General features: G+C 38.7%; 1 protein-coding gene across 1 annotated transcript in view; it reads left to right on the forward strand.

Moving 5' to 3' along the window:
* Window positions 1–26,908, forward strand: part of ATP2B1 (ATPase plasma membrane Ca2+ transporting 1) — a 133,708-nt gene that overhangs the window by 37,994 nt on the left and 68,806 nt on the right. Inside the window, exon 2 of the mRNA XM_007449112.1 lies at window positions 20,533–20,958. Coding sequence (XP_007449174.1) covers window positions 20,751–20,958 — 208 coding nt within the window. The 5' untranslated portion in view covers window positions 20,533–20,750. The remainder of the gene's footprint in view (window positions 1–20,532; window positions 20,959–26,908) is intronic.

Here is a 26,908-nt window from a genome sequence, read left to right on the forward strand (position 1 = left end):
GAGAAATGTTGGATGCTTCGGAAAGACACATTATACAAGATGTCATATTCATTCTCTTTTAATCCTCATGACAGCCTTGAGGGGTTGATAGCAACATATCTAATATTTATTTTGTAGACATGATCTATCACTGTTATGATAGGGTCTGAAATTCAGTGTTTTGGAATAGAAAGGATGGAAATGATTAGATTGAGAAGGAAAAGGAATTTAGCTACTGATTGGCTATTGGGGAGAGAGTGAGAAATCAGAGGTGCTTTTGAGCTTAAGTGGTCGATACTTTGACTGAAATAGGAAAGGATAGAACTGTGTTTCCTAAAATATTCTGTGAAACACTGGTTCCTAGAGATATTAATAGGTGCTCCATTGGCGGGGGTGGTGGGGGAGAAACAGTAGTTAAAAATAAGTTCAGGAAATGCTACATGTAATATTTCCCTCTTGTAGATTCACAAAATTGCATGGCTGTGCAAAGTCTGACTAAAGAAACCTATTTGCTATGCTGACCTTTTCACATCATAGCTGTTAACATATTGTGAATTAGCCTTCTCTAGGACACCAGTTTGGAAAAGTCTGGTCTAGAGGAATTTGGGGATTGGTAATAGGAATGGATTTTGAGGTTTTAGCTTGAGGTTAAAACTAAAAATTAAATGACCATCAGGATTTTTGAGGTGAGTGAGAAATGAGGTCTGAAAGTATAGATTTGTAGGTGAATTACATGGAAGCAAGAGACAAAACTGGAAAAGAAAATACTAATAACCAGTTGAAATCCTGAACCCAAGACTTTTGAAGTGCACCTGGGTCCTTCAGATAAAGGCACAGCTTTTCAATACCTCACATATATACAGAGATCATGCTGACTCTGTAGAATCCACAGTAGGCAGATAACGGGGAGTACAGATAGTGTCTGTAAGTACAAGTCTAGAGTTATAACTGTTGAGTGCTGGTGAGATAAGAGTAGAGGACCCCAGACTTTATTGGGATGGGTGTAGAGGCAGAAAGTGGATAGGGGAGCCAGTCAGAGAAACAGGAAGTTATGCTAAGAAAGATAGATATAAAACTAGAAAGTGCACATGGAATGCGAGGGAGGAGTGTTTCACCAGATAGGCAGCCATTGGTGTAGATAAGAAAGGGATATCAGATCCTTGGGCCCAGCCCCTCCATTTTACCCATGAAAAACTGAGAGCAAGGAAGGAGAGTGATTTGCTCAGGATTAAATGTTAGCACAGCAGAGTCAGGATGAGAATCTGGTCGCTTCTGTTACCTCTTTGTACTCTAGAGATGTCCAAAGGAAGAGACTGCTAATGATAAGGTTGAGGTTATCTCCTCTCTTGGGAGGATGAGGATTGGCTGTCCCCCAAAGGGCCCTCACAGGATAGGGATTACATCCCTTAGTAGGTCTTTTTTCTTTTTTTTGAAAGAGCTTTTTTATTTTTTTATTTTTTGCAGTACGCGGGCCTCTCACTGTTGTGGCCTCTCCCGTTGCGGAGCACAGGCTCCGGGCGCGCAGCCTCAGCGGCCACGGCTCACGGGCCCAGCCGCTCCGCGGCATGTGGGATCTTCCCGCACCAGGGCACGAACCTGTGTGCCCTGCATCGGCAGGGGGACCCTCAACCACTGCGCGACCAGGAAAGCCCTCCCTTAGTAGGTTTACCATGATAAAGATTCTGAGACTTGCAGGCTCTGAAACTCAGTTCATCTACACTCTAATAATCGATTTTTTGGATCAGACTATAATTATCAAAGCCTCATGAGATTGATATAAAAATCAGAATGTCAGTTTATTAATTTACAGTGGGAAAAAAAAGTAACTGCCTTGGGAAACAGATTCTCAAGTCCTGGCTAACACATTCTCTTCCCCATAGATTTTGCCACATGAGACGCCATATTATAATTAGAAGGTTGCTTAGTATGTCAGCAGAACAAGTGGTATAAGGTTTGGAATGTGTAATGGAGTCAGGCTTTTCTTACCCTCTCAAAGACCAGTTACCTCATCTGGCAGTTGGGGTAATAATAGTACAATACCTTGTTCACAGGGTGTTGGAAGGATTAGGTAGAGTATACTGTGTATTGTTCAGCACAGTACCTGGAACAGGTATCCCATCAGTGTTATAGTTCTTCCCAGTTAGGATACAAATACTACTGGAACCTCATTGTGACTTTGATACTCTGCTAAACACTGCTTGAATGAGAAAGGCCAGGTTTTCTTTTGCTGTTCTAACAGCTGTCTTCTGCCTGTTCTTTCATGGTTGACCAGCCATTTCTGATTGTTAAATTCCCACCCCCCCCCCCCCCCCACCCGTTAAATTAACTCATTCAGTCTGCTAATGCTAATGTCTGAGAACTGGGATCCATTTTCATCTTTTTAGTATGCTTGATGTGGATACTCTCCTCAATCGATTATATTAGGTTGAACCATATGAAATTGCTGATATTCTACTGGTTTTCACATAGAAAAATGGCAGTGTCATATGGCTTAATCTAATATACTGATTTTAAAATTTAATTCCTTCCAGGTGGTCCCAGAGAAGCTAAGTCTGTTGATGAGTTCAGAAGACTTTCCTTTAAGTGCAAAGAGCTGTACCCTTATACTTCTCTTCTGTGATCAGGTTCTGAGAAGGTTCTTCTGTTGTATGTCTGCTTGTGTCCTTTGTGTAGTATACTATTTTTCTTTTTCCTTTTTTTTAAAAAAATTAATTATTTTTGGCTGCGTTGGGTCTTCGTTGCTGTGTGCGGGCGTTCTCTGGTTGTGTTGAGCGGTGCCTGCTCTTCATTGTGGTGCCCAGGCTTCTCATTGCGGTGGCTTCTCTTTGTTGTGGAGAATGGGTTCTAGGTGCTCGGGCTTCAGTAGTTGTGGCACACGGGCTCAGTAGTTATGGCTTGCGGGCTCTAGAGAGCAGGCTCAGTAGTTGTGGCGCACGTGCTTAGTTGCCCCGCGGCATGTGGGATCTTCCCAGACCAGGGCTCAAACCCCTGTCCCTGCATTGGCAGGCGGATTCTTAACTGCTGCGCCACCAGGGAAGCCCTAGTATACTATTTTTCCTCTTCTCTTTACATTTACTCTCTTACTTGCTCAGGCCAGCATCGAACATATGAATGATTATTCATAATTCCTTGACTGGTAGTTTACATGGTGCATTTTCTATTTCAGCTATTAAATCAGTATTTGCTGCTCATTGTACATTCTGTGTATGATATCCTAGATCATGGCCATTAACTTTAAAATGTTCACAGTTTTGGGGCTTCCCTAGTGGCGCAGTGGTTGAGAGTCCGCCTGCCGATGCAGGGGATGTGGATTTGTGCCCCAGTCTGGGAGGATCCCACATGCTGCGGAGCGGCTGGGCCCGTGAGCCATGGCCGCTGAGCCTGCGCGTCCAGAGCCTGTGCTCCGCAATGGGAGAGGCCACATAAGGATACTGTGGGTCAGTACCAAAGTTGGCAAATTCTTCCATTGCACTAGAATTTCAATGTAATACTGATAGATCAAAGTCAGAATGTCTGATAATTGAAGGCAAATATGTCACTTTTATATTGCTCAACTAACATCCACAGGATTTAGGAAAGAAAATAATCTGTAGGCTACTCTGACAAATTAGCTAATTCCCCCTAGTGTTTTCTGGTTCTTGTCCATTTACAATATGTGAATTCTAAATGGTTATAATCGTTGGATAGATATAGCTTTGTATTTCCGCCCTGAATATTGTGCCACAAAGACTTTTCCAGGTTGCTGTTTAGTTTTCTTTTTCTTTTTTTTTTTTTGCCGTACGCGGGCCTCTCACTGCTGTGGCCTCTCCCGTTGCAGAGCACAGGCTCCGGACGCGCAGGCCCAGCAGCCATGGCTCACGGGCCCAGCCACCTCGCGGCATGTGGGATCTTCCCGGACCGGGGCACGAACGCGTGTCCCCTGCATCAGCAGGCGGACTCCCAACCACTGCTCCACCAGGGAAGCCCGCTGTTTAGTTTTCTTAATCATTATTTTTAAGTTTTGAAGAACCTTCAACAATTAATCATCTAATTTTAATTGTGGGAAGAAAACCTGTTTTCTGCCTCTGGGGTGTCACTCTACTATTCTTTTCTAAAGTAGATCAATCTAGTTTGCAGATCAACTGTTAGAAAATTCTGGATGTGATCCAGGCCTCTTGCTTTTTAATTCTTAAATGCTGTTAGGTGTCGTCATATATAAAGACATCCCATTCAAATATTGAATTTAATGTCTTCACTTAACAAGTATGTATTATGTGCCTTCTATATCAGTAGAGTGACTTAAGTATTATACAGTGTTCACTGCACATGACAGTTTATTGGAAACTAAAAATGTGTTATTGCTAATATAACAAATAGCTATGGTTTATTAAGTACTTACTATTAAGTGCCAGGCTCTAAGACATTGGTATTATTTCTGAGATATTTCATGTATTAATTCATTAAAACCTCTTCAAAATTATGAAGTAAATGGTGTTACCCCCATTTCACAAATGAGGAAGCTAAAACACCGGGTAAATTGCCGAAGGTCACCCAGCAAGTACAGAAAAGTGCTGAAATGAAATCTAAGAAGTTGTGGACCTACCATCACCGTAGTCATGATTCCCTGGTGGGCCAGGCATCCTCTTGAGTGCTGAAATAATCTCTGCTTCTCTGGAACTGACTGTTTCATTTGCCAGCACCTGAGACAGGCCTTACTTAAAGGACCAGCATTGCCACATGTTTTCCAGTTCAGTTCAATTACCCCGTATTGAGCCATTTCTGTGGGAAGGTGTTGTAGCTGTAGGTGGTCACTAGGAGATTCAGAAATGAGCAAGACCAACCTGTCCTCAGAGCTTACATTTTAATCAGGAAGAAAGTCATGCACACAAGTAATTGTAGTACATATTGAATGTTACAGTGGCTCAAAAACTACAGAAGCAGAGAGAAGGAGACTAGTAATTCCATGTCATGGTGTCAAAGAGGGCAGGGCATGTTAACTGTTCCTTGAAGGAGAAGTTAGTAGAAAGGCAAAGGGAATAGGCCAGCTTTCATTAGGAAAAATGACGCTAGGAGATTATTTGAAACTTGTCCAAAGAAAAAGAAGGTGGGGAACCTGAGAGTGTTACTAAAACAAATGGATGAGAGGAGTGGTGCTGGTTTGGTACATGACACCATGCTGAAGCCGTCAATATCCACATTTCTTCTACTGAAGACCTCTACAGAGGGGAGATGCTTATAGGCTAGATGCTGCCCAGTGTCTTATCACCATCTTAAAAGTACTCCTTCCTTTTGATCTCCTTCCTGGTTCCTTCATTTTACTTTTTGCAAGTGCTGTGAAAGTGTTCTGACCTTTTCAAAGGGTGATGCAAGTCTCTCATTAGTTTTGGAAGATGATTTATAAGAGTTTTATAAGATGATTTATAAATCATTTGTATTAAGAAATTATCATAAAGAAATAGGAAGTCAGGAGCTTTTGAAATCTGCATGTTTTCTCCCAAGTACTATATTAATATTAGCCTGAAGTTTTGCGGGGTGGGGTTGATTGTTTTTAATGTGTGTGCCTGATTTTTTAAATATTCTGTGAGGGGAGCTTGAGGATTCTAATTGCTTTGATCTTCCACAATTTAGATGGACTCTTATCCATTTTTATTCTAGTGAACAGTTAAGTAATTTATTAGCCTCTGTAAGAGCCATGAAAGGGACACAAGTTGTGGCTACTCCCTCAGAAAACTTAAGTTGTATTTAAGAAGAGAAGATAAACTTTTAAGAAACTTTCCAAGAGTATAAGTAGATAGTGTTTTTATCATGGTATCATCTCTTTCCTGTGCTGCCTCCTTATTCTCCTGTGCTTAGGTATGTCAAACTATCACTCACACTTCTGTTTTCAGCCCTTTCATCACCTCTCCCCAGCCCTGCCTCATTCCAGGTGTGTCCTAGACAGTGAAGCCTTTCTCAAAGCCACATCCCCATTAACACTCATTGCTTTGTGTGCTCACCCAACCTTTCCTGATGCTCTCTACAACACTTAATTGTGTTTGCTTGTATACTTGTCTTTCTTCCTCATTTAGGCCGCAGACTCCTTGAAGAAAGAGACTTGGATTTAGGGCTTACTCAGATATGTTTGGAACTGATAGGAACTTCAGAGAAAACAACAGATATGGGGAGATAAGTGTAATAATATTGGTGATTGAGTCAGATTTGCTGCAAGATACTCAAATGTTTATGTCTATTAACAGTTGAAAACATTGGCCTGGAGCTTGATCAAGTTCTCAGATATAGGTCATGATGTGATATCAGCTGCTCAGAGGCCTGTGTATAGATCCCTGGGTGATAACCTCATTTAGGGTATGGTAAAGATTTAAAATGCCAGGAAATATGTGGGCTGAGGAGTATTGCTTAGAGACTTGGGAGAACTAAGTAAGAAATATAATGGATAGGAGGGAAGGGTACTGTCAAATGACACAAAATATATAGGAGGCTGAGGACTGAGAAGAAGCCTGAGATTATTAATCACCACAGGCAGCCAGCCCGGAAGTGGGAGGATGGATCAAGGTGAGAGCAGGTGATCAGGAAGAAGCGTTGAGGATAGACCTTATAAGAGGTGGTAAAAGGAAGGGAAAAAAGGATATCTTGTTTCCCTAACAAAATCCAGGAGACGACTGTTTTGGGTGGGAGGAGGAGAGAATGGTCTTTTATGGGGTCGAATGTATCTGAATATTGAAGTTGAAGGAACCAGTACAAAGTAGTGGCCATGGCTTGCAGTGGCTGTCAAGGAAATAAGGAAGTATGGTCTTGGAGTAGACTTGAGTAGCCTGGAGAGGCAAGAGTTGGAGTAATTTAGGAGACTCCAAATAGAAAAAGGAACATGCTAGGAAGTTAGAGATGTGTCAGTGGATCATATGTTACTGAGAAAAACAAGTTTCTAATGGAATTTAAAATTTTAACCGGCATCGCTCAGCCATATGGTATGTCTCTTCAGGGGTAGCTAATTAACCAGATGAGTGTAGTATGAGAATAAAAGAGCAAGGGAAGCCAGAGGAGCAAAACTGGAGTCTCTAACCATTGGGAAGTTAGCTTTCTTAGGGAGGCAAGTATGATCAGAAAGGGTCTTGACTGCCTTTGAGCCTGGAGGTCAGGATATATATACAAGATTCCTTATAGGTGAAGAGAAATAGAAATTGCACCAGAGAGGAAGTCTTGAAAATAGAACAATTCCAAGTGATGATGACTGTTAATGTGTACCTGTACCCTGAATAGCAGTCACAGAGTACAAATCAAAGTCTTGGAATGAAAGTCAGGAACTGTGTGAAACCAGAGAGTTTGAAGGATCATCAACATGATGTGATCGAGTGGTTACGGCTCAACACATCCCCTAATGTTCATATTCTTTGCCCTTTGGTGAGTTAACTGTAAATCAGGTTCTTGCCTAACATCCTCTTAAAATATAGCTTACCTTGTTTTTCAACCGGATTTTTTGAATGTGTTGCAAAAGTGAGTATTGATTTACTGGGCTGTTCTTTAGTAACCATGGCTGGAAATTGCAAAAGACCATCAACTAATCAAACGGTATAAAGAAAAAGGAGACAAAGGAATGGAAAAGGGTCTTCTGCCCTTAGTTCTGTGTTCCTTCAGTTGTTTAAATATTGGAATAAATAATCCTTGAAATCTAGAGTTTTTAATTAAGAAGACAGAAAGCTCATGTTAAATTTATAGATAAGATTTATGCTTCTCTAAATATTGCCAACTTTATTTTTGTGAGCTTGTTCAGTGACATAATGAGCATCCTGTTTCCTTAAGCATTTAAGTGTAGGTTCTTGGGAACTGACAGGATAGAAGCTCTTAAGAATTGAGTAGGCTGATAGAGCAGCTGGTGTGACATTCAAGTGTTCATATTGCCTTCTAGCTCCTGAACAGAAGGAAAAAAACACTGTTTTAATTTAGAAATCTTTCTTGACTATAGCTGAAATTCTCAAAACCAGTGAGACTAGAAAATGAGAGAACATTTCGTTCTCATATTTAACTGTAGATAGAATATGTTCTTATATTTGTTGGTAAGCAGCACTGGATTATATAAATTACTTCTGAGCTTTTCAAAGGCCTTTCTTGCGCATGGAAACGATTATTGTTAGGGTGAAAGTTCTTAAAACGCCTAAATAGAACAATAGGATAGGAGAAAACAAAGGACAGTTTATTTCTGGGAGAGAGCAGGAGAAAGGTAGATATCTGAATTGTAGTTCTCTGTTAAATTTGTTAAAATTTAAGATTTTTAGGTGTTTAAAATCATTTTACATATGTTCAAAATAAAGCAAAGTGTCTTCACGATTCTTTGAATGAAGGAAATGATTTGCAGTATTTGTATAATACATCAATATACTTGGTATTAAAAATAAAAAAGTAACAGCGTATTTTTAGAATATGGTGTGCTTTCAGTTATTCATGCAAATTAAGAATAGCATAACAAAGAACCATGAGTAATTTGCTTATATTGTTGTTGGGAAATTTTGGATTAAGGTGATAATCTAACAGTTTGTTCCTTAGTCAGATTTCAGGGCATACTTATTATCTATAATAGTGGTTCTCCAGACCAGCAGCATCAGTTATCACCATCGCCTGAGAAGTTTTTCAAAATGTAAATTCTTGCGTCCTGCCCTGCATCTACTGAATTGCTGGGGATCAGAGATCACCAGCAGTCTGTGTATTAAAGAGCCCTTCACGTGATTCTCATGCAGGCTGAGGTTTGAGAACCACTCATTCCTAGTTAGGACAACCTTTCCAGAGACACTGGCATCATCAAAGTTGGGAACAAGATGAGTTCAACTGATTTGACCATAAAGCAAAAATGTCTACAGTGAACTTCAAGTAATCTGTGTTTGAAATCATTCATATTAAAATTTTATCATATCTTATGCTTAATTAAGTACTCTGGCATAAACAATCTGTGCTGGAAATGACAGTTATCAAAAGAGTAATTGTCTTACAGCCCCAGGGAGGGGGATGAATCACCAGTTTACAGAAACTGTTCTGCTTTGGGCTGACATATTTCTTTATAAACTAAAGACTGTGGAGGAAAAGGAGCTGTACTGGGGGCTAGGATAAGGAAACTGGGTGGTTTTTTCACACTTTTAGTAAGCCAGACTGCTATCATGTGGTTTCATCATTTTAATTGAATAGTGAAATTATGAGATAGGAGAGAGACAAAAAAAAATGAACCCTGTAAATGCACATGCAAATAAACGGATCTCATGCTCACTAACTAAAAACAGATGGAAACAGTTACGGTCAGGATTACAGTGCCACCCAATCCCTCGCCACCGACTCCCTTGACAATTTCAAGACGAAGAAGAAGCAGTGAAAAATGAGAACAAGCAACCAGAGGTGGCACTGTGGTGGGAACAAGAGTCAACATCAGAGAAATTAAGGCAACAGTACATTTCAGGCGTGAAGTAGTGATTAACAGTAGCAAAGGTTGCCAGTAGGTCAGATAAGAGGGACTAGCTGTGTCTATTAGATTTAGGAACAAGAGAGGTCAGTGGTCACCTTGAAGAGTAGTTTTGGTGCAGCCCAGAAGCCGCTGGTTTGAAATGGGGTGATCTGTGAGTAGAAGATAAAATAGAAATGGCAAATTTAAGAGAGGGTGATAGCTAGATGTGGGATGAAGGATTTTCTTACCAATCTGCCTTTGCAGGTAAGATTTTTATCTCTTAATTCTTTAGATCTAATTGCTAACTTTATTACCATATTGATTTGGCATAATTAACATGAGTAATCCTAACAAATTATTTCTCAAATAAATATATCATTTTTTCTAGGCTTTATGAAGTATTGAAACTCAGCATTGTTGCTTTGCATAGCCTTGAGAGTCTAGGACCCAGTTAAGAACCACTGCCATGTTGCAGTCATTATATAATTTATTTGGAAATCTGAATTACCTTTTTGTTTGTTTTTTTTTTTTTTTTGCTGTACGCAGGCCTCTCACTGTTGTGGCCTCTCCCGTTGCGGAGCACAGGCTCCGGACGCGCAGGCTCAGCGGCCATGGCTCATGGGCCCAGCTGCTCCGCAGCATGTGGGATCTTCCCGGACCGGGACACAAACCCATGTCCCCTGCATCAGCAGGCAGACTCTCAACCACTGCGCCACCAGAGAAGCCCTGAATTACCTTTAACTTAACATTGTCTGAAAGAATTTAAAGGAAAGTTTGTATATTTGCATACCAAAGTGGTTTCAAAACTCCTTGAAGGCTATGACTTTCTCTTAACAAACTAAACACCTAGCATATTATTTTAAACATAGCATTCGGAGTTATGTTTTGCTCTGCTGTTTGAATTGTCATTGATTACTAATGTAAAACCCGTTTTTCAAATTGATTTTTAGCTAAGGTTCAAACAGGAATGTTTCCATTCAATAAACATTGAGCACCTACTATATTCCTGACAGTGCTGGGGTTAAAAATAAATGGCACAAATCCTGCCTTGAGTTCACAGTTCATTGGGGAAGACAGAGAGGTAAACAGATCATTGCACCTGTGTGTTGACGAAATTGAGTTATTTGTAGTGAGGTGGATGGACCTAGAGTCTCATGCAGAGTGAAGTAAGTCAGAAAGAGAAAAACAAATACTGTATGCTAACATATATATGGACTCTTAAAAAAAAAATGGCTCTGATGAACCTAGGGGCAGGACAGGAATGAAGACACAGACGTATAGAATGGACTTGAGGAAACGGGGAGAGGGAAGGATAAGCTGGGATGAAGTGAGAGTGTGGCATGGACTTATAAATACTACCAAATGTAAAATAACTAGTGGGAAGCAGCGCATAGCACAGGGAGATCAGCTCGGTGCTTTGCAACCACCTAGAGGGGTGGGATAGGGAGGGTGGGAGGGAGACACAAGAGGGAGGAGATATGGGGATATATATATATATATATACGTATAGCTGATTCACTTTGTTATACAGCAGCAACTAACACAACACTGTAAAGCAGTTATACTCCAATAAAGATGTTAAAAAAACAAAAAGCTGTAATAGAAGAACAAGTTAGTTCCTCCATTATTCTAATCTACTTGCTTCCCACCCTGAGAGATTTGCTAAAGTGGTCATTCTGAATTTATCACTGGCAGCATCTGTAACTTGCCCTTGAAAGTACTGTACTTAGTTTCTGTCTCTGAAAGAGTCTAGTGGATAAGTAACTTACTGAGGGGAGTGGGAGTAATTTTTGTCAACACAGACACAGCCATGGTATTCATGAAGTTTTTTGAGACTAATAAATCAGGTGTTGTAGTCTGTGCTTATTTTCCTGCTTATCCGTTCTATGAAACAAATCCTGTTTGGTGAATTTAATCTTATGTAGATGTATCATTCTTTACTCACCTGATGTAAATTACTTTTGTAAACAAGCTTTATACGCTCTTTTATATGCAAGCCAAGCATGTATGTTTTCTTTAAGCCCCTTAAAACTTGATTAATGCGAGTTCAGAGTAACATTAAAATTAAGTAATCCCTTGGTTTTTCAGAGTGTTTTAATGGAATAATTTGAATATAACAAAATTTGGTAAGAGAATCTTCCCACCACTCACGATCTTGAGGTGTCTACTCTTTGATATGTATGATATTAGACCATCTGCTCTTTCCTCCATTACAGTCAAATATTACATGCTAGTACTTATATATTCAGTAATTTACAGTACATTTTTGTCATTTCTTATTAAAATTGCTTTAATTTTTTAAAGACTAAATTTTAGGGTATGAGTTAGGTATAAGATTTTTTTCCCTGCAGAAGGTGACTGTCAGGGAGTTGAAAGAGCATAGTACCTCTTGCTTAAGATATGAAGATCAGAGATAAATAAGGCATGGTTTTTGTCTTTAAATAAATGTTCAGTATAACAGGCCTAAATTTAGGCATAGTTTTACAGTCCAGACTCCCTCAGGGAACATTTAAGGTGGCGAGTTTCAGGTTTTTCACTGACTGAGAGTTACTGCTAGTATCTGGTGGGGCTGGATTTCTTAACTTATGAGCTAGTGCTCACTGTCAGTAACATGCGATAGCAGCTACAGTGAGAAACAGCTATAAAGATGTTATCCCTCTTCTCACAGCTACTTGTCTACAGAGGAATTTGAATTAATTTTTATGTTAAAAAAAAAAAAGCTAAGAAAATGGAGATTTTGTGAGTGTTCTTTTTTGAAAGGCTGCAGTCAAAAACTTTTACCCTTTTGTCAATCAAATGGTGTGTCTAATAGCTAGGGTGTCAGTACCCATTTTGAAGTACAGTGCCAGTTATTTCCCCATAGTAGCCTCCTTAAAACCTGTGTGTTGTTACGATTTATCCCATGATTTAAATTTTGATCTCTTACTCTTCTTTTTAATGATTTTTGTGAGCATTTAATGCTTGCCTTTTTTTATTCTTTTTGGAAGTAGATGATGATGAGTGTTTGGTTTCAGTTGGTGTAAAATGAACAATTGGATTTGATCTTCAACATCCCTTTCAGCTGTTAAAGTCTATGATTTTTTCCTTTGTAATCATTTTTCAGCAGAATGCTGGCTTTTTAAAATTTGTATATTGTTGGCATTTTACTTTGATTTAGAAACTTTTACAGTTTTTCTAAGTGAATGAAAATAAGCTGTCTTTATCTTTAGAGGATTTTCCCCCCAAAACCCAGATCCATAATTTGTGTTCCCATAGAACCAGTCATGGACAAGAAGGTATGAAATCAGAAGTAACTTATGTACTTAAGTAGTTACCGAATCTGTAAACATTAAAGAGTAAGGTTTAGGACTATAACTTTTTCTGCTGGTTTTGAAATTTCATCCCAAATTGGGAGTGATTTGAAAAAAGTCAAGATTACTTAGGAATCTTTAGTTGACTCAAAGGACACTTTAAGAGATTAATGGAAGTTTAAATGAAAGGATTGGTTTCTAACACATAAATTACTTTTGATTTATAGCCAGTTTGTGTAAATTCAGGGTTGAAATTAATCAAATGTCTTTCCTAAGCTTATGAACACAATTAGCAGATCTTCAAATTAGATGGTATGTTTCATACACTATATTAAAAAAAAAAAAAGAATAAGTTTTCGGGGCTTCCCTGGTGGCGCAGTGGTTGAGAATCTGCCTGCCAATGCAGACAACACAGGTTCGAGCCCTGGTCTGGGAAAATCCCACATGCCATGGAGCAACTGGGCCCGTGAGCCACAATTACTGAGCCTGCGCGTCTGGAGCCTGTGCTCCGCAACAACAGAGGCCGCGATAGTGAGAGGCCTGCGCACCGCGATGAAGAGTGACCCCCACTTGCCACAACTAGAGAAAGCCCATGCACAGAAATGAAGACCCAACACAGCCATAAATAAATAAATAAATACATTGTGTAAATGTGTATAAAAAAAAAAAAATACCTAGGAATAAACCTACCTAGGGAGACAGAAGACCTGTACAACTAGAGAAAGCCCATGCACAGAAATGAAGACCCAACACAGCCATAAATAAATAAATAAATACATTGTGTAAAAAAAAAAAAAAAAAAAGAATAAGTTTTCTTGTCTGGGGTATGTTCTCTTTGAAGTAATCTTCCCTAAAAGGAATCTTGATTTTTAAAAGCTGAACAGTTTAAGATCAATGGGAAATGGAGTGCTGGACAGGAAGTTGTGTACATGTATAAAGCATGCTTACTGCATCAGGACTTACAGTGCTACCTTTTGAATTTTTAAAGACTAGAGTCATCACCAAAAGGGCATGGACTGTCTTCAAGTATTGAACTCTCTTCCATACATTCTTTTAGTATAGCTCTATCAACTCCAAGCGTAGGGAGTCTAACTGACCGAGGGACCTGTTATTGGTCAGGGTTCTCCAGAGAAAAAGAACCAATAAGAAATCTATCCATACAGTGATTTATTATGAGGAATTTGCTCAGGCAGTTACAGAGACCGAGAAGTCCCACTGTCTGCCATCTACAAACTAAAGACCCAGGAAAGCTGGTGTTTTAGATCAGTCTGAAGTCCTGAGAACAAGGGAAGTCAGTGGGTAATTCCCAGTCTGAGGGCAGGGGAAGACTGGACAGTTAGGCAGGGAGGGGTGGGTACGACTTACCATTTCTTCACTGTGTTTTATTTGGGCCCTCATTGGATTTGATGATGCCCACCCACATTGTGAAGGGCAATCTGCTTTACTTAGTCTGCCCATTCAAATGCTAATCTCACCCAGAAACACCCCTGTAAGCACACCCAGAAATAATGTTTAGCCAAATATCTGAGCATCTTGTGATCTAGTCAAGTTGACATAAAATTAACTGTTATAGATCCATTCCAATTTGAGATAACTTGTTACTAAGTTCTGCCTCAGCCAAAAATCTACCTCTCTGTAACTTTCTTTCATTTCATTCTAGTTGTGCCCTCCACTACTCCACAGAATATGTCTAGTCACTATTCTACAGTAAAATTTCAAATGTTTTATACTATCACTTATATGTGGGATCTAAAATACAACACAAATGAACATATCTATGAAACAGACAGACTCACAGACATAGCGAACAGGCTTGTGGTTGCCAAGGGGGAGGGGGGTGGGGGAGGGAAGGATGGGAAGTTTGGGATTAGCAGATGCAAACTATTATATATAGTACGGGTAAACAACAAGGTCCTACTGTATAGGACAGGGAACTATATTCAATATCCTTTGATAAACCATAATGAAAAAGAATATATGTATAACTGAATCATTTTGCTGTACAGCAGAAATTAACACACTATAAATCAACAATACTTCAATGAAATTTTTTTTAAAAATTTCAAACGTTTGAAAATAGCTATCGTGAAATATTCATCCCCTAGATTGAATTTCTTCCACTACTTCAGTGGGCTGATTTTCTGACATCTTCAACATTCTCTTTATTATTTTTTATACTATGTTTCTCATGGTAATTCAGGCCTGAGGAAAGTGAAATCTGGTAGGCCTGTTGTCTATAATACAAATAAAAGTTGGTGCCTCTCTGTTGTTCACCAGTCTTTTTGATGTATTCAGTCATCAGTGCTTTATCTGTATAGCAGAGCTTCACTTATATTAGACTATTATCAGGATTCTCTTTTCCTCTAGGTTTAGAAATATAGTAAAAATAGCTAACATGTATTTACGATTTACTGTGTGTCAGGCTAATTTCACACTGTTTTACATATATTCACACATGTAGGGAGGTGTGTTATTTGTTACTATGTCTGTGTTTTACAGATGATCCTGTAACATTTAGATGTGTTTGTGCAAGGCAAAGTAGAATCAGTCTATTAAACTCCCTTTGTTAGTTGTTACACTCCTGTCAGTGCTGCCTAAGACAGTTTGGGAGTGGGAGGGGAAAGCACTTACATTAATTAACATCAAGCTAAGGCATTCAGAGCTTTGAGTAAACTGAACCTTTGTCTTTGAATATATACTGTTGTATTTCTTGTATGTCATGTTTGTACAGTTATGTTTTTGGAATTAAATGTAGGAGACCATACTTCTGTACCAATTAAAGTTAGCTTCCCATTCCCACCTGTCTCCGATTCCGATTCTGTCATCTAACATACTTGCTGACTTACCTAGCTTCAAGTCATCTACAGATTGGAGAAACATAACTCCTATATTTTCACATCACTAAAAAGTTTAGAACAGTCAGGAATTAGGAACCCAGTAATGCATTTAAAAACACCTTTCAGGTGTTCCTCTTATTCTAATACACTTAGTTATAGTAGCATATATTTTCTTGCCTGCAGGAATCTTGTGTTACTATATAATATTAATAATCATTTTAATTTTTAAAATTTATTTATTTATTTTTGGCTGCATCGGGTCTTCATTGCTGCGCGTGGGCTTTCTCCAGTTGTGGCGAGTGGGGGCTACTCTTCATTGCGGTGCACGGGCTTCTCATTGTGGTGGCTTCTCTTGTTGCAGAGCACAGGCTCTAGGTGCACAGGCTTCAGTAGTTGAGGCTCGCGGGCTCAGTAGTTGTGGCTTGTGGGCTGTAGAGCGCAGGCTCAGTAGTTGTGGAGCACAGGGCTTAGTTGCTCCGTGGCATGTGAGATCTTCCTGGACCAAGGCTTGAACCCGTGTCCCCTGCATTGGTAGGCGGATTCTTAACTACTGCGCCACCAGGGAAGCCCCTAATAATCATTTTTAGAGCTCCATATTTCATCCAACTCCATATTTCATCCCCAAATTTACTTAACTCTGCCACTATATTTCTTGTAGTTTTTCTAATGTGTGATATTTTTGTTGTTGTTATCATTGTTGAGTCTAAATAATATCTATACAACCATTCCACAGTCTAGAGATCAAGTGACCTTGTGAAAGAAGGGATTGAATTGTAATATTAACAAAACTGTCTCTTTATGAGCTTCACTCAGTACTAAGACCTCATAGTCATCCTTTTGTTTTCTTTTGGGGGCCTGCCCATTCACAGTAAAGCATATGTGTCGGTTGGAATCCATCTTATTCTTCTTTTTGAAGACTGTAACTATTTTTGCCCCACTCTAGTCTTAAACCACCTCTGTCTTTTTATGTATTCCCTCAAAGATTATCAATAGTGGTTGGGTCAGAGACGTCATCTAGGGATTCTGGGATAAATTATGTAGACCTATGTAGATTAGGTATGTGTTTTCCTTAAAATCCCCCTCTTGTGGAGCCTGAGCTTCCACTTAACATTTCTTCTTTAACTTTTCAAATGGAAGGTCAGAATCTTTTAGTGAACGATGAGAAGCAAAGTAGATGTTCTACTGTGTTGTACCTCAATCCCAAATAGCATGTCTCTTGATTGTCATGTTGTAGCTAACAAATGAAAAGCAAAACTTTTTTGTTTGTTGTCTTTGGCATTTTGGTCAATTCACTAGTTAGGTGAGTAAAAGAGTGAAGAGTTGGCAGAGAGGAAAATAGGGGGAGAGGCTATAGATGATCTAGAAATAGACAACAGCCCGATTTATCATTTGTAGTTAATCAGTAATTCAAGTAGTCCACTTTTGGAAAGCGGTTCGTTTGCATTTGGTGGTTTTCCCTGGACCTCTCTTTCTTTAAACAGTGGGGGGACTGAACGTGGTTGGTAATCATGTACTTATCAAAGCCTTATGGCTTGCAAAGTCATAGAAAATCCCCAAAAGGAATTTATTGAAAAATTAATGAAAAGATCACGGATAAGACAGACTTTAGGCATTGATTGACCAAGGGGCTCAAATGATCTAGCACTTAACAGACATATGTCCTCCCTCCCTCTCTTTTAGATCTTTTCTCAGAGGCTTTCCACATCTCAGATTTAAGTTCAGTAACAAGAAACAAGTCTCTGTTCCAGAGTCACAGCAAATGCCTTGTTGTCACCTGTGTATTGGTCTTTGTTGAGTCACATGCACATTACTGAACCCATCATCCTTATGGTCAGGGGAAAGTCTGGATATGGAGATGGACCACATTGAGAGTTGGGGAAGGGCAGATCCCCAAACAAAAAGTGAGGCCATTGCTGACAAATGGGGGAGAAGGATGAGCTGATGTGGCAGATAACAAATATCCACTATAATGTCTATTGAATTCTGTTTTCATTATATAAATTGGTACATTTGGTGTTGTTTGTTTTTTAACCTACAGAAATTTCCATTTCAACCTAATAAACATGAAGACTTAAAGTAGAGACAGTACAGTAGAAGAAGCATGGGGGTTTTTTTTGTTTGTTTTGTTTTGTTTTTGCCGGTACAGCCGCTCCGCGGCAGGCGGGATCTTCCCAGACCGGGGCACGAACCCGTGTCCCCTGCATTGGCAGGCGGACTCTCAACCACTGCGCCACCAGGGAAGCCCCAAAGCATGGCTTTTGAGTTGCAAACAGAGATTTCAGATCCTAGCTCTGTTATGTATCCTTATTGTTGAGAAATTTAAGGGCACCCAATAAATAACACGCTTCTCTCCTGCTTGAATTCTGTGAAGAGAAAAGACAAATATTGGTACATAGGAATAAAAACATTAGTTTTTATTACTGACAAAAGCTGAAATGAAAGTTTTTGTGTGACAACAAAGAAGTTCTAATATTGAATCCAGAACTAAACAGTTATTTATCCGCGCCCCACCCCCCGGCACTTTGAACAATAGGCTTTTTTACCTGGGGGTCTGCCCCTAATAACTCAGACCAGAATGGATGAGTCCTGCAGACATCGGGCTCACAAAGAACACAGGGAGGTGAGGAAGCTATGTATGTCTAGTTGTTCTCCAAAAATCTGTCAAGCAGCTCATTTCACCTCAGTGGTAATGGGTGGGGTAGGAGGTCAGAAATTGTTGAGGAAAATTCCTCTTTGTGGAAACCAGAGGAATGATGACATACATGCCTCCAACACATAGACTAATGAATCTTAATTATTTTATCTCTTCAGTAAATAATAATTTATTTTAGGGTTGGTGTGATGTACAGATACCAAGAAATGTGAGGTATGAAAACTCAGAGAGTATCAAATAACCACCCTCTTCAGTTTCTGAAGTTGGGTTATTATAATAATTGATGTGTGAGTAGGAACCCACTTTGCCTAGGAGATGAGTAAAATTAGTATTAATTGGGCAAGCAGAAGGATTTGTGAAGTGGGAGGAAGCAGGCAGTGAAAGAAAATGTCTTACAGAGTTCATAACTATCACATCCTTGTACATTTAAGCCAAGGCAAGCAAACTTTCCCTCCACTAGGCATCCTCAGCCAGCTGGTATAAATTCAGTTTTTAGCCCGTTCTCCTGTCCAGTGGGTCTCACATTGTACTCTGAACTAATAACATCAGTATCACCTGAGAATTTGTTAGGAAAGCAAATTCTGGAGCCCACCCTTATCCTACTGAAACCCTGGAAGTGGGGCCCAGCAATCTGTATTTTAACAAGTCCTCTAGGCAATTTTGATGGATATTTAACCACATACCATGATTTGCAAACATCCCCATAACAGTTTCATAGCTGGATATTAATTGCACTTGCAAGTAATCTTTTCTAGTTCTTCATCCTTAAGCATTTTTTAAATATGGGATACTTTGGGGAGGGAGAGAGGTTGAGTAGGTAAAATAGAGCTTAGTCTTGAATACCAAACAGATAATGAACAAGAAGACTGTGTTTTCATCCTATAGGTTTAGATATAGGGGCATGATAACTGTTTAAAAGACTAACTGTAGCAGCAAAATGTAGAAGAGATTGTTGTAGGAGATAATAGAATGAGAGAGAAACTCTAGGGGGTAGTGATTATAATTTGTGTAGGGAGACTTGAAGATCCGGAAGAAAAGGGGATCTGTAGAAGAGGCTTTTCAAAGGAAGAGTTAATGGAACTCAGTTCACTGAAAGCTGGGGTGGACAGAATCAAAGATGATTTAAGGTCTCAAGCCCAGATGATTAAGAAAAGGAAGGGAAGGGAAATTTCTAATTAGGGAATAAGATGAATCCATTGTTGGGCGTGTTAACTTTGAGGTCATACTTTAAAGGACATATATTGAGAAGGAAGAGTTGAGAGCTCATTTTTAGGTGGTTTAGAGTAAGAGGAGAACTTGAAAGTACATTTGTCCCTTGGTATTGGCAGGAGATTGGTTCTAGGACAACTGCCCCCCACCCCAAGCCCCTACAGGATACCAAAATCTGCGGATGCTCACGTCCCTTACTGTCGGCCCTCTATCTGTGGGTTCTACGTTTGCAGATTCAACCAAGAATTGTGAAGAAAATTAAAATAATGCATTCATTCATTCTTGAAATGCTTATTGAATGTCTGGCACAGTTCTAGGTTCTCAGGATATAGAAATGGACCAACCCACGCCCTGTATGCAGAACTAGTATTGTAGGTGGAGGGAAACAACAAGTAAGTAAATAAATGAACAAGATAATTTCAGATAATACTGAGGGCCAGCAAAGAAAATAAAATAGAGTAACAATGAAGAGTGACTAAGGGGTAGAGAATTTCTTTAGAGAGTCAACGAAGACCTGAGGCTGTGACATGTGACAGAAATCAGTTGAAAAATGTGAAACATGTGAAAGATAGTTTTAGGAAGCCAAAAGTTGCTGGCATCACAGAGTGGCCAAGGAGAGTTGCAGCAAAACATATGAGAAGTTCATTGTGCTTTTTGCCCTTTCCGGGACTCTCCCATATGAAAGGTTTGGAGAGACAGGGTAGTGTATTTGAAGGAACATGGGCCTCGAGGCATCCCAACTCATTCATATCAGGCATCTGGGCTGTGTAGAAAGCCCTCAATTTTTCTGAGGCTTATTCTCCATAGAGTAAGGAGCAATAACACCTCATGGGATTAAATTGTGATGATTAAATGAGAGAATGAATTTAAAGCAACTAACGTAGTGCTTAATGATAACTATTAATAATCCCTAACAGTCATGTGAAATACAGTTTCATTTAATAATGGTGAAAGCTAATGTCTCTTGATATACAATTTTATTTGGAAGTTATACTTTGACCTTTTATCATGCGAAATATTTTAAGGGCATGAAACTACAGTAAAACTATTTTTGCAATTAAATGATATACTTTGATTAGCTACCTGATGACACTTAGAAAGTATGCTTATATGCATAATACTCTCATATGGATTTTACTAATTTTAAATGTTTTCTTCTTACAGATGTGTACGTCTCATGACTGATAGGAAGAAACTAGTCATGGGCCAAAGGTCAAGATACTTCTCTGGGAAATGCTGCTGATGCTCCTTTACAAAGTCATACAATGAGTGTTTGGTTTAAGAAAGATTTTCATATTTAAAAGATTTTCATCTTGGATATATATCAAGTGAAAATTAGAGTCTTTTGGGAAACATTTTCCTCCTGTTAAATTATACTTGTAATGGGTGACATGGCAAACAACTCGGTTGCATATGGTGGCGTAAAAAACTCTTTGAAGGAAGCTAATCATGATGGAGACTTTGGAATTACACTCGCAGAGCTGCGGGCTCTCATGGAGCTCAGGTCTACAGATGCATTACGAAAAATACAGGAAAGCTATGGAGATGTCTATGGAATTTGCACCAGGTTAAAAACATCTCCCAATGAAGGTGAGTTTCATTACATTCATTTTTAGTACTTTGGCAAGTTCTGTAATTGGCTCATAAATAAGCATGCTTAGATTGTCTTGGCTGTTGTTTGATTATGCCATATTTTTCGTGGCATTAAAGATTGGTGTGAAGTAACTTTAGATCAAAAACAGTGTTGCAAATTAATTTATATATTTTAAGTTGGTGGGAGGAAGTATTTTGTACTGTCGCACATATTGCTGCTTGTTTACGATAGCATGATTGTCTTTCCACTTGAGCTGGAATCAGGCTTGGTAGTTCCCAGGGGATTCAGTGGAACTAAACCCTGCTCACTATCCTTCATTTTGCCAGGCGGCTTAAAATAGCTTTCACTGCCAGTAGCTGACCAAGTTTGTTTTTTTTCTTAACCTAAACTTTAACAATTAGTTCAGAAGGTACCAGAGCAAATGGAGTAGATTAGATGGCAATTTTTAATTTAGCGGATATTTCCTTTGATTAAAAACAGTTTTCAATCTTTGAATTATATTCAGTTTCCCTGTGTTCAAAGAAATCTTTGGTTTCATAATTCTTGATCTGTAGTAAATTTCTTTTTGAAAAACAGAAACATTCATTATAACTTCATTGCATTATGGTCTTTGAAATAGTTTGAAGGGATAATCTTTTATTTTGTACATTGATCATGTTGAATATAAAAGTAAGGTTAGGAAGTTTCCAAAAGGGATTTCCAAATTGCAAAGGAGGGGGCAAGGATATATGAGGATGAATGTTTGGTGATTACAGTTTATTTTAGTAAGGAAGGGAAATTATTAATGCTAAAGTTTAAAAGATATTAGTATATATTCCAAAGCCAATTCTAGAAAAATTGTGCTTCAGTGTTTTTCTTAACATTTTTCCTGAAACATCTTATGCTGTGCCACTACTTGTGATAAATTTTAAGGTAATAGCAAAAAGTTATTTCCAAAATTGTTAAAGAATTTTAAATCACACTAAAAGATTCTTTTAAACCTTTATGTAATTCTATGTGAATTGCTCATTGTTTTAATGGTAGGTAGTTACTTTAATTTTTCTGAGGTAGCATGGTCTTGAGGAAGCTAATGTCAGTATTCACATATATCCTAAAAGGGCTTCCTCAGATCAGTTGGAGTATATTCTTTTTCCTGTAAAGTCTTCCAGATTGTCTGGATACTTTCCTCAAGTCAGAACTACTAGAAACATGGACTTCTCAGTTATACATTAAATATGCTGCACCATTTTAAGAGCTGGACCCCTGCTGCTTAAATTCAGTGAATCAGGAACAGACCCATGGAACTTTTAATAGATGTAATTTGACAAACTTTGGAGTTTGTTCAGTATGCAAGTCTACTTTAAAATGTTAGCTAACTTCATATAACTTTAGAGATTTGTACATCAAGTTGCTATTCTCAATTGGTAGATTCATTAATTCAACCATATGTACATACTACATTTAATCTAAAACCTAATTTTGGATGTTTCATGATCACCAAATTGATAGGATATGTTAACATTAAAAACCCTCAATATTTATAACAACATCATTTGTTCGTAAAAACGATATTGGGGCTCCCCTGGCGGTGCAGTGGTTAAGAACCCGCCTGCCCATGCAGGGGACACGGGTTTGAGCCCTGGTCCGGGAAGATCCCACATGCCAGGGAGCAACCAAGCCCGTGCGCCACAACTACTGAGCCCGCATGCTGCAATTACTGAAGCCCATGTGCCTAGAGCCTGTGCTCCACAATAAGAGAAGCCACCGCAGTGAGAAGTCCGCACGCCACAACAAGGAGTAGCCCCTGCTCACCACAGCTAGAGAAAGCCTGCGCGCAGCAACAAAGACCCAACGCAGCGAAAATAAATAAATAAATAAATAATTTTTTAAAAACCCGATATTGAACTTCACTTTGAAATCTGCACATATTTGCACTTCCCTCAACCAAGTGTTTGTGTTTCCCTGCCGTTAGTTATGAGAAGACAAAACTTCTGATTAACTAAAAACCCTTCCATTTCATTTTTAATGGACATTATTTGTTCATCTTTAATGGACATTATTTCTCTTTAGTTTGACGGCAGTTTCTTTTGTGTTGTTATTTTGGGCAGTTCTCCTTATATTGATTTTGGTTTAATTAGTGAAGTTTATTAAATTAACGGCAACTTTGTACCTAGTACAGTAGTTTTTAAGATTTAAGGAGGGGATGGTTATGTACCTCTTTTACGACATGGTAGAAGTTGTGGATAATCTCTAGAAATATTCACTTAACGCTCAAAATTTTGTGTGTATTGTTGCTGCTTTGTGCTATTAAACAAGAGTATGCCGTTTTCCCCGTCTTTTATTCTTAGAAAATTCTTGCTCATCTTCTTCCTAGTATTGTGAATTTAATTTTTGTCAAAATTTGTACAAACTTTTGTCTTCACTGTTTATATATATATAGTTTGTCATTTTGAAATATTCTTTTAAAGAATGTGAAAAAGCCATTGTAAGCATTATATTTGTGTTTACAGTCGTCATAAGAATAAGTAAAAACAACAGCAGCTTTCACAGAACTGTTATTTCCAAAGGAATAGTTCTAGTTTAATTTAGAAATAATTCACTCAGAAGCTAATGAATATTTTGTCACTGATCAACTAGGCAAATGGTAACGAATGACTCATCCCTGGGAATAATCAGCTAGGCGTTTTTATGCCCAAGTAAAACGATCTAGACAATAAGTAGCCTTTTTTTAAGTATAATCTGCTTATAGTCAGGAAAAGTGAGATAACAATGATTCTTTAAAGTACAGGAATTTGGGTTAAGTAAAACTGAAGTTTATCTGTCACTTTAGTTCTTTCATTCATTCATTCATTGACATACAGTCTTTCGTCAGGTCTAGGTTAATGATGGTCATATGTTTTATATACCCCTTAAAAAAAGAATGTGTTGGCAGTTTTAACTGTAAGATAATTGTAAGTGTATAATTATATTACATCCCAATTTCAGAGATGTTTGTTAATAAAATGTAAGAAGGTGTGTGTTTTAGAATTGCTGAGATATTGTGTTTATTGGGTATCTCCTATCTTGTTGGCACTTACCTAGGCTCTGGACATACATCCATGAATAAAACAAAACTGCCTGCCTTATTTTTACATGGGGAAGACAAGTTCACAAGACAAATGAGATGTGTAGTGTGTTAGTGATATATGCCTAAGAGAAAAATGAGTGGAGAAGGAAAATCAGAAATATTTGGGATGTAGATATTAGATTGCTCTAAAGTCTGGAGGAACAATTAAAAGATGTTTCTTAAAAACAACAACAATAATAAGTAACGCTTAGATAACGCTTTTTGTGCCAAGTTGGTAGTTAGTACTTATAAATTTATATCAACTTACTTTATCCTCACAACAACCTTATCCTGTTTTATAGCCAAAGAACCCATAGCACAAAAAGGTTAAGCAACTTAGCTGAAGTCTCACAGCTCATAAGTCCAGAGGAGGGATTCAAACCTAGACAGAGGGCATGCTTTTAACTACTGTAGTGTACTTCGTGTTATACAAGTTCATCTCATTCAGCTTAGAAAAGAGTTCAGAGATTGAGAAAGAAGTACCTGTATTCTCTCGTCACAATAGTTTTTTTTTTTTTTTTGCGGTACGCGGGCCTCTCACTGCTGTGGCCTCTCCCGTTGCAGAGCACAGGCTCCGGACGCGCAGGCCCAGCGGCCATGGCTCACAGGCCCAGCCGCTCCGAGGCATGTGGGATCCTCCCGGACCGGGAGCACGAACCCGCGTCCCCTGCATCGGCAGGGGGACTCTCAACCACTGCACCACCAGGGAAGCCCAACAATAGTATTTTTTTGATGGCAGGAATTACATGATGAAAAAAAAGGGGGGGGGGATTTAAGATTCTGTTTGTTAGTTGGTCTTTAAAATATGCCCTCCTCAGGAAGTTGTGTTTGTGTGCTTCCTCATTTGGCCTGCTAATTTATTGCTTGTTTTCTAGCAGAGCAGTGCTTTAACTTGATTTTAAGCATACTGTACGTGTACTGATCAAAAGAAAGTGTTTTGAGCCAGATGTAATTTTCATATTAAAAACTTTCTAGTGGCTCTGATTAATTATCTTTACTCTTAAAAGAATTAGAACTGTAAATGTCAAGGTTAACTGGAATGAGATTTACTGCTTCATATTTTTGGTTTTATGTGTTAGCAAGCACCTATCTTATAGTTCTCAGTATCCAAGAATGTACCTTCATGGCAAAGTAATCTTCTAATATCCTAACTGTATAAAACTGCCATTACAGTTTTGTTCTTCTGTATCATTATTGTTTCCCTCCATTAACCTTCTTATTCCTGTTCTAAACCATATTTCTTGATCTTCTTATTGTTACCCTAGCTTTTGGTATCTTTCCCATTTTAATGTGTTCCTATGTTATCTATATTATATTTTATATTGGATGGTAGAATAGACTCTCTAATAAGATTTACAGAATGCAAATCTCAGCCCTTGGTATCATTTATTATTCATAGTACTGTATCAAGCAAAGGATAAAAATGAATTCATAAAAATTAAAGATAGTTACTGAATGGTACTCTGTAAGAGGCATGACTTTATGGATTTGTAAAGGGCAGGAAAGCAAATGAGACACCAAGCTTTTTAAGTGGTAGTTGCTAAAATTAGGTAGACGAGAACAAAAAAACAAAGGAAATAAGGAAACAGTGGTAGAGAGAAGCAAAAGTAGTGTGTGGTAGGAAGCAGGGTAGAGTCAACAGCAATTGTCCCTGGCTGACTAATGTTTCCATAATGTTTCAGATGGCAGTTTATATTTGCACTTGCTAGTAGTAAGGTTGTTGGTAATGGTGTGCTTTGACCATGTCTTCATGATGTAATACAATAAAATTGACATTCACACATGGAAATATATTTTAACTTTGGAAAGAAATCAGCCTTTTGCCCAGGATAAATCATTACTGACTTACAGGCTACTACAAGAACACTGTGATTCCCTGATGTATGTGTTTGGTCATACAGGTTGGTTTTAGGCATTCGACAAGGATTTGCATGGCCATGGTGTGCCAGCCACGTATGTTTTAATGCTTGTACACAGTTATGAATGAGGGTTTTCTATTGATGATCCTGTGTGACCTTGTCCTAGAAATTTATTCCTGCTATAATAGAGAATTATATACCCCAATAAATTTTTTTTAAAAATAGAGAATTATACATTTAATTTAAATCCTGCTCAGATTACCAGTTTTCATTGCTTATGAATTTTTTGAAGGTAATTGTAACACTGACTACTTCTTCTCAAACCTTGTAGCATATTTATTTTTTAAAGTTGTACTTGATAGAGCCTGAAGTAACATCGCTTTGTTAGTTTTTTCAAGTTCAGTTTTCTGAGTACAATAGACATATTTCCTTCCCAAAGCATTCTCTCCTGCTTTCATAACACTATACTCTCAAGGTTTGCTTTCTTCCTATCTGGCCCGTTTCATCCGCCTCCTGTGCTTTCCTTTCAGTGTTGGCAGGCCTTGTGTTTCTGTCCACGGTGCACTGTGCATTCTCCCTGGGTGATGCTCTCCACTTCTAAGACTTCACATCTGACTCCGACGCCTGTGGCTCCAGTCCAGGCTTTTCTCCCAGGCTTTGGGCCTTTTGAAAGCTCAGTTGCTTTTAGACATCTTCATTTTCTCAGCCTCTCCAAACTTTCCCTTCTGAAAGCATATTTCTTCTTTCCCCCTTTGCAGTGAAACTGTCATCCACCTTGCTAGATAGACTTGACTTTGATAGGGTCTTTCACCTGTTCTCACTCACTGGGTCGACAAGGTGTGGAAATTCTAACTCCTGACTCTTAACTCAAGGGTGTCTGCTTCTCTACCTCCCCACCACCCTGCTTGAGGCTGCTGCCTTTCTCTTGCATAATTCAGGTAACAACATACTAACTGGTGTCTTTTCCTGTCTCCCTTCACGCTGCCGGTCACTTTCCTGCTG

The sequence above is a fragment of the Lipotes vexillifer genome, unplaced genomic scaffold (assembly GCF_000442215.2).
Source record: "Lipotes vexillifer unplaced genomic scaffold, Lipotes_vexillifer_v1.1 scaffold415, whole genome shotgun sequence".
Taxonomy (NCBI): Eukaryota; Metazoa; Chordata; class Mammalia; order Artiodactyla; family Lipotidae; genus Lipotes; species Lipotes vexillifer.